Below are 8335 nucleotides of genomic sequence, written 5' to 3' on the forward strand. Positions count from 1 at the left end.
AACGTTTAGACCCTAAAACCACGGTCTTGGCGTATTTTGTGTTCCATTCAAGGAAAGTCTAAGAAAAGGAGAAAATGTTAACAATTCTAGTGGTAAGCATTGGAAACGCATCAATGTACAAAATATGGTTTGAAATTTGTTCGATTTAATTTGTTATACCGCCAACAAAACTGCATGACCATTTCCATTGTAAAATGAAATTTGCCTTTTTCCAATTCCCAATGTCATAGTCCTATGCCGTGTGCCGAAATCCATTGGCCAGCCAGTGTCGAAATCACGCTCATTGTCGACATTAAATGCCCCATGTCACGCTGCTGTACTATGCCGAGTTTGAGGCGTGGTTTGTCGAAAGCGCACTCCAGCTGACGTTCCTAATGCAGATCTGCCGAAACTAACTGACCAGATGCCGATTCGGATCGAAAAAAGGTGTAGGGCTTTTCGCGATAGCTTAAAACTCGCTTAGGGTAGACAGCTAAAACTTGGTATACCTAATATTTTATTCAAACTGGATCTTTTGACCTCAACTGCGTTTTCAGGTCAGGTCAGGTCACTGACCTATGACGTCATAAATAAACCTCTGCGAAGTCCTCAGATGTTGCAACTTTGCAACGCCCTCAGTGCCAGAGGAACTTTCACAGGAAGATGAAAGTTACAGGACGTAGTATCCTTCTGAGGTCTCACAACTTGTTTATCTCGGATTTAACCTAAATGTCACATGAGGTCAGGTCGGTCACGTGACCTCACCATTATAAGTCAATGGGGGAAATATTGAAACTGTTATTTTGGCGCCGGAAATGATCTAAAACTATCCCAAGCACATGAAATCGTGGTTTCATGATCGGACCTTACAAAGAGTGCATGAAACCACGATTTCATGTGCTTGGGACAGTTTTTACACAATTACCGGCGTCAAAATAACAGTTTTCATATTTCCCTCCATTGACTTATTATGGTGAGGTCACGTGACCGAACTGACCTCATGTGACATTTGGGAAAAATCTGAGATATACAATTTGTGAGACCTCTAAAGGATACTACGTCCTGTAAGTTTCATCTTCCTGTGAAAGTTCCTCTGGCACTGAGGGCATTGCAAAGTTGCAACTTCTGAGGACCGTGCAGAGGTTCATTTATGACGTCATAGGTCAGTGACCTGACCTGACCTGAAAACGCAGTTGGTGTCAAAAGATCCAGCTTGAATAAAATATTAGGTATGCCAAGTTTCAGCTGTTTTCCCTCAGCGTGTTTTGAGCTATCGCGAAAAACCCCTATGAGGCGGCATCCGCCCCACCCCTTCTCGGCCGACGAGGGTTAACCCGCGCCCTGCTGGGGGGTGTTTGAACACCCCCCTTGTGGTTTTTTGCAAATATCTCAAAAACAGCGGCGCGGAGCGCCGCCGTTTTTGGTACACCTTATCATACATCAATTCTACACATGTTGTGAAAATTTCAGACCAAGGTCATTCAAGGTCAGGTCACCAGGTCACTTAAAGTGACCTCACCTCATAAAAAGTTTCAATGTCTTTCATAGCTACACCGAGTGACCGATCGCTTTGAAACTTTCAGCGATTGCTAAGAGCAATAGTATGTACAAAATGTTAATCTCAGAATTTTGATATCGATGACCTAAGGTCAGGTCAATTTTGCGACCTCCCCATTATAAGTCAATGGGAGAAAATTGAAATGCGCCTGTTTTGGACGAAAGACATTATAAACACTCCCAAACACCGTATTACAAGTGGTTTAGACACACTGAACATGAAAATGGTGTCCGTGACCCTTGTTTATGCCCTGAGGTCATCTTAGGTCACGAATGGTATCTAACAGTTTTTCGCAAATAACATTTGATAGAGGCATGCTAGAGCAATGAAAACGCCTTAGATGTATTCAGCTCGACGATACGGATCGACTGATATGCAACCTGACCCTTTCCGGTCAGGCCATGACCTTGACCTGAGGTCAAATTTTCAAGTTGACCTTTCAAGGTCAAGTTATAGTTCATTCGATGCGTCTTGACGAGAGGAACACGATGCCGGTAAAAGTTAGCTCATACAAGGCTTGGGTCAAAAGATAGGGTAGACCGGGGCAAGTCGCCCCGCCGAGGTAAAACGCCTCACCGATGTTTCTCGGAACTGGCAGGGTTCTGGGGAAACATCATCTCTTCTATAAAACGTGCACTATATGATCATTATATGAGCAGACTGGAAAGAAATTGTGATGACTCTTTCGGGAGATATAGCTAAAAATGTGTTTTTTGAGTGATTTTTATGTTTTGTTGTCAGATTATGAATCATGGCGTTCTTTTATGGTCCACATTAGGTTAACGACTTTTATGTATTTTGAACAACTATTGTCTGACGCTTATCATGCCGGGTTGGTTCGTGTTAAATTATGTCTCACTGGAGTGCAAGGCGTTGTTCTCTGACCGAACTACGTGATGGGGTAAAGCGCCCCAGAAGGTCGCGGGGCAAAAAGCCCCTGGGGCGTTTTACCTCTTGTGTTGTTGGGGCTACCCACTTTCTAATGTTCGGTAGCTGGCGAACAGTAAGTTTCTATGCCTTTATGTGTATTTTTCTCAGCAACTGGATGGCAAAGGAAGTATTTTGTTAACATTTGCATTGCAATAATTTATTATTTGGTCTTATGAGGTAGGTGAAAAACCTGCTCATACAACAGTGTCATATGCTGAGCACCTGAAAGGATGGTATGTGCTAACTTCAGTGCCGTGCCTCCAGAGGTCTAACGGACCTCTCACATAAGATTTAGCCAACTACCATGTTAAATCTTTAATCTAAGGTATGGGGTTACTTGCCCCAGGCCGTGGGGCGTTTTGCCCTGGGGTTGGGGCAAAATGCCCCATTTGCAGTTGCTTCACAAATCACTTCCTAGCTTGGAGTCCGATCATAAGTGAATCAATTTGAGGGGTGCAATTTAAAGTAAAATGTCCAAAGAACGCATTGAGCACAAATTTGGCCTTTCAGGTGATGTGGGACAAAATTTAAGTAGCAAAATAAATTATCTGGGGCGTCTTGCCCCAGGCTACCCTATTGCAGAAAACTGTTTCCGAAAAAATCGGCTATTTTTGCAGTTTTTGCCCCCTGCAGGCAAAACCGTTGAAGTTAGGTCAAATCTGAGAAAATTACTCAGAAAGGGCGTTAACCCGCGCCCTGCTGGGGGGGGGGTGTTTGAACACCCCCCCTTGTGGTTTTTCGCGAATATATCAAAAACGGCGGCGCGGAGCGCCGCCGTTTTTGGTACACCTTATCATTCATCAATTCTACACATGTTGTGAAAATTTCAGACCAAGGTCATTCAAGGTCAGGTCACCAGGTCACTTGAAGTGACCTAACCTCATAAAAAGTTTCAATGTCTGTCATAGCTACACCGAGTGACCGATCGCTTTGAAACTTTCAGCGATTGCTAGTAGCAATAGCATGTACAAAATGTATATCTCAGAATTTTGATATCGATGACCTAAGGTCAGGTCAATTTTGCGACCTCCCCATTATAAGTCAATGGGAGAAAATTGAAATGCGCCTCTTTTGGACGAAAGACATTAAAAACACTCCCAAACACTGAATTACAAGTGGTTTAGACACACTGAACATGAAAATGGTGTCCGTGACCCCTGTTTATGCCCTGAGGTCAACTTAGCTCACGAATGGTATCTAACAGTTTTTCGCAAATAACTTTTGATAGAGGCATGCTAGAGCGATGAAAACGCCTTAGATGTGTTCAGCTCGACGATACGGATCGACTGATATGCAACATGACCCTTTCCGGTCAGGTCATGACCTTGACCTGAGGTCAAATTTTCAAGTTGACCTTTCAAGGTCAAGTTATAGTTCATTCGATGTGTCTTGACGAGAGGAACACGATGCCGGTAAAAGTAAGCTCGTACAAGGCTTGGGTCAAAAGTTATTGCAGAAAAACTGTTTCCGAAAAAAATCGGCTATTTTTGCAGTTTTTGCCCCCTGCAGGCAAAACCGTTGACGTTAGGTCAAATCTGAGAACATTACCCAGAAAGGGCGCTAATAGGGCTATCGAATGCGCTTTTCCGCGGCGCTGTAGCTCTATTGGTTCCCGAGTTATGCGTTGGCTACTTGGAAATTGTCGACATTCGACCTGGAAATCGGCGAAACTTTGCCTTCAATGACCTCTGGTGACCTGACCTTTGACCTGACCAAAAAATTGACCGAAGTGATTTCCTCATTATTTTTGGCGCTCTTTCGAACGCCGCCTTCCGCGTATCGCTACGTGGCCCAGGAGCCGAGTTAGAAGGGGGGGTGTTCAAACACCCCCCCCCCCCCCAGCAGGGCGTGGAAATCCAGGACCCCCAGCAGGGCGCGGGTTAATGTACTAATTCATGTACATGTATGAGCAGATATAGTATCATCTCATCTAAAATATATCACTAATTCATGTTCGATACATTCTAGTGTTAGTATAAATATTCACTCATTATATTTTCAATTTATTTGACTTTTGTGCATGACGAATATTTACTTTTCAAAAATTAGGTGCTATCTCCAAAATGGAAATTTTTTAGATTTCAGGGACCACACCATCAGATTCCTCGCAAAATTTTGGTTCAGAAAACACTAAAATTGGAGATAGGTATTTTCAAAAGTTATTTACCGTCTGTTGGAGCAATGTGTCGTTAGTGCAATGTCGAGCTGCAATTAGCAATGTGTCTCAGCTCGATCGGGTCGTTAGTGAGTGAGCGCGTGGCGCGTGCCAAAAAAGTGCAAATTCGCGTCATAGACTTAACATGTATAAATCGGCGTGCGAAATCGGGCGAAAACGGCTAATTTTGGCCGACACGGGTCCAGTCCCCGTGCAATATCTTAGGTGACCGGGGATCCGACCGGCACGGGGAAAACAGCATCGTGTACAGAATTGAACGGGCTATTGAAAGGTGTTGTGCAATGCAAAGGATAGCACGCGCCACGTGCACCGGAGAGGGCACTTTTATTTGAAAAATTGCTGCCTTTGAGGGATTTTGGGGGATTTTGGAATTAATTTTATTTTTAGGTGACCGTTAAACGGAGCGAGTTGAAACAACGCCTGTTGACAAGAGAAATGTACCGCCTGTCATGGGAAAATTGTGAAAAGCTAATTGATCGACGACAAGGTGGTGTAAATCGCTGGAGAAAATGGTTTTTGTCGATGATGTGCCGCTTCCTTAACCCTCGCCTCGTTGGGGGGGGGGGCATTATGCCCCCCCCCCCCCCCTGTGGTTTTTCCTGAATAGCCAGAAAACGGCGGCGCGCAGCGCCGCCAAATTTTTAAGTACCTTCCCGGGCATCAATGTGACACCTACACACCAAATTTCAAGTCTTAGGTCACCTTAGGTCAGGAGTTTTTTCACTTTATTTACACATACGAAGCACAACACATCACTAAAACATATCTTGATATTACATCTGTCGCCTGCCTGCAACACATTACACAACCATAATCATATATTGATCGAACCAGTCGACCGTAAGCGTTATATCGCTATACCATTTTCAACATAAATACATCGCCATTTGGCAGCAAAATGTTTCATTCGATTTCCTCTCAAAGCGATTATTCTCTCTGCCTCATAAAACTGTTCTACCTGTGATTTCAACTGCGCCATCACGAGTGTCCTACCATCCCTACGCTGAACATGTATGTAACGCTTCGTTAACCCATTAATGACCAAGCATATAAATACGGCGATATTTGATATTTCGAATGGTGTTCCGATGGTTTTCGACGTCACTGATTCCAGCTGTGGCATTGGTTTTACCCTAAAAAAAATCGAACTTGGTGAAAAATTATGTTCCCATTTGGGAACATTGGGCACAAATGGGGGTAAGAGGCGTATGCAGTATGCGGATAGAAACGAAGAAAGCAACAGTAGAAACACATATTATACAACGTTTTAAAGAAGGGCTTTTTGTTCTTTTTGACCTTGTCACTATCCACAATGAGATCGTGGTCTCACTTCACTGATCGACCCTTGTCAGCACACATTTTTGACACCCAAAGTCGTTTTATTCTACTCTTACGGTAGAGCGAGACATTTAGAACGATAAATCACAAGCCAGCGATACCAGTTTTCCATCCATCACCAAAGTGTCTCACCTGTTGAAGCGAGACATCATCTCAAGCCTGTGTCGCGCACAGTGCCCGTTGCTCGGGATTAGTCAGCAGTGTCAGAGCATCAGTGTATACTACATATGCGTCTGCAGTGCCAGCCCCGTGGCGGCAGCCTAGGTGTGGTAGTTCTGGCTGCAGTGGTTATGCAGTCGTACTTGGCAGATGCTACACATTGTACGCGTATTTTTTTGACACAGCTTGCAGCGGCCTTGAGTGGCAGCCGGGACGATGAAGTGGTTTTGTGCAGTCCGGGAGACCACCGTCACCCGGCCGCTGCTGGGTCCTGGTCCGCTGTCGGTGACGTTTGGCGGTCATGGCTCTTGTCTCGTTTTTTTTTTTTTTTTTAGGAGCTCCAAAGCGACCTCGCGAGTGAACACCAGCTGGTCCACACTTCTCCCGGTGCAGCTGCGGTACATGCGCCAGCTGGCTACTCTCAGTAGACCGAATGCGTTGGTGACGAGCGTGCCGTACCATTCCTTCCACCGGATCACAGGCCTGTAAGCCGCCACCGCTCCGTCCACTAGGTCTACGCCACCCATGTACTGGTTATATTCGTATATGAGGTTCGGCTGCTTGACCGTCACCTTTTTCTTTTCGTCACCCGACCAGCGCTGCACGTCTTTGAGTGGGCTGATGCCCGAGTGATTTGTGACCACTGTCACTGCCCTGTTGTCTCTCCACTTCACGGCCAGCACCCCGTTAGTGGATTGGTACCAATGCTGTCCCCTGGGCGCCTTTTCAGCAGTTTTGTTGTCAGGCAGGGGACACTTCTTCAGCCTGTTGTCGCGCACAGTGCCCGTTGCTCGGATGCCTCTTTGACGGAGAGCTATCATCAAGGCATACGACGAGAAGTAGTTGTCAAAGAACACATGGTGCAAGGCAGGCGTCTGAAGACATTCCAGGAGCCGAAGGACGACATCTCCGCCCAGCCCAAGAGACTCGCACCCTGCTCTGCCCTCACCTGGCCCAGCGTTCTTGACTCGTCGATACCAACAATGACCCTACTCCATTCGCTGACATTGGCGCCGACGGATATAACACTGGACTAGACGACGCTCTATCATCCGAGCATCAGTAACGTGAGCGATACTGTCACTTGACACACCGGGTGTAGGACCTAGCGTGAGAGCAGAACCAGCCAGAGAGGACGTGCAAATTGAGTCAGTGGAAATTGAGAACAAGTGAGAGTGAGAGAAAGAGAGGGAGGGAGGAAATGGGAGATGGAGAGAGAGAGAGAGAGAGAGAGAGAGAGAGAGAGAGAGAGAGAGAGAGAGAGAGAGAGAAATGAGAGAGCGCGAGGAGAGAGAAAAAGAGCTTCGCTTTTGCCTTCCAATGTCAGTCCATTATGAGCTGACATACCAGTGGATGTGCCCAATGTTCCCATTTGGGAACATCCAAATTTTGGAAGCCCCCGACGCTTTTGTGGTGAAGCATTTCTTTTGATATTTCTCCCGTACAATTGGAACTTATTGTTGAAGCATTACTGGAAATTATAAGGAAATCTATCAAAAAATCGATTTTAAGGAAATTATTTTCTTGATGAAGGTACAGTGTGGCAAAAAAGGGCTATTTCAAAAATCAAGAGAGGTGCTTTATAAGGGTGAAATTCAAGTTTTTTAGGCTGCTAAATTTTGTTCAGGGCTTCAGATGCCAGAACCAATATTCATAATCGCTGTGCAATCCCAGGATCAGAGCCTAGAGCCAAAATTGTCAATGTTCCCAAATGGGAACATTGGGCACTAATGGGTTAACAGAATGATGACATTAATGACACATGGCACCTGCGTTGCACCGAACAACACGGAACGAGCATCGCACGGAACATGTGCAGGTCGTATTCTCGAGTTCATATTACGAAATAGCCTAATCCAAAGGGCGTGCACAGGTGGACAATTGTATAAATGATGTACGAGAGTATCGGATTCTCCACAATAGTCACAACTCTGCGTGTCTATGACTCGTCTGACGTGCAAAAAGCGTTTAGTTGGCAAATATCTGTGCAACACCTGAAACTGAAAGGACTGAAGTTGGGTGGAAGCGCAACACGTGTATGGAATCTTAAGGTATGTGGCCCAAGCTTCTGGGGCTAGATGCTCGGCTTCCCACTTTATTAGAGACTTTGGTTTTTGACTTGTCAAACCTAAAAGATATAACTCTTTTGTCCTTAAATTTACGATCCACTTTACTTTTGATCCTAGTATCCGGCA

The 8335-nt window shown here is 45.3% G+C and overlaps 1 protein-coding gene across 1 annotated transcript; it reads right to left on the reverse strand.

Annotated features, from left to right (window-relative positions):
• Positions 1–6109: 6109 nt before the first annotated feature.
• LOC122367685 (piggyBac transposable element-derived protein 3-like) lies at positions 6110–6961 on the reverse strand. Its single transcript, XM_043341021.1, has 2 exons — positions 6600–6961; positions 6110–6140 (listed from the first exon to the last, which is right to left on the reverse strand). The coding sequence occupies exons 1-2, from the start codon at positions 6959–6961 to the stop codon at positions 6110–6112; spliced, it is 393 nt and encodes a 130-aa protein (XP_043196956.1).
• Between the last annotated feature and the right edge of the window lie 1374 nt (positions 6962–8335).

The sequence above is a fragment of the Amphibalanus amphitrite genome, unplaced genomic scaffold (assembly GCF_019059575.1).
Source record: "Amphibalanus amphitrite isolate SeventyFive unplaced genomic scaffold, NRLGWU_Aamphi_draft 000888F_arrow, whole genome shotgun sequence".
Taxonomy (NCBI): Eukaryota; Metazoa; Arthropoda; class Thecostraca; order Balanomorpha; family Balanidae; genus Amphibalanus; species Amphibalanus amphitrite.

What these genes read in the sequence shown, in the direction of transcription:
- LOC122367685 (XM_043341021.1), bottom strand. Translation starts at nt 6,961, where the DNA reads ATGATAGCTCTCCGTCAAAGAGGCATCCGAGCAACGGGCACTGTGCGC. An exon ending in GTGATCCGGTGGAAGGAATG is followed by an intron (nt 6,141 to 6,599) that starts GTACGGCACGCT and finishes TGCGCGACACAG; the next exon opens with GCTTGAGATGATGTCTCGCT.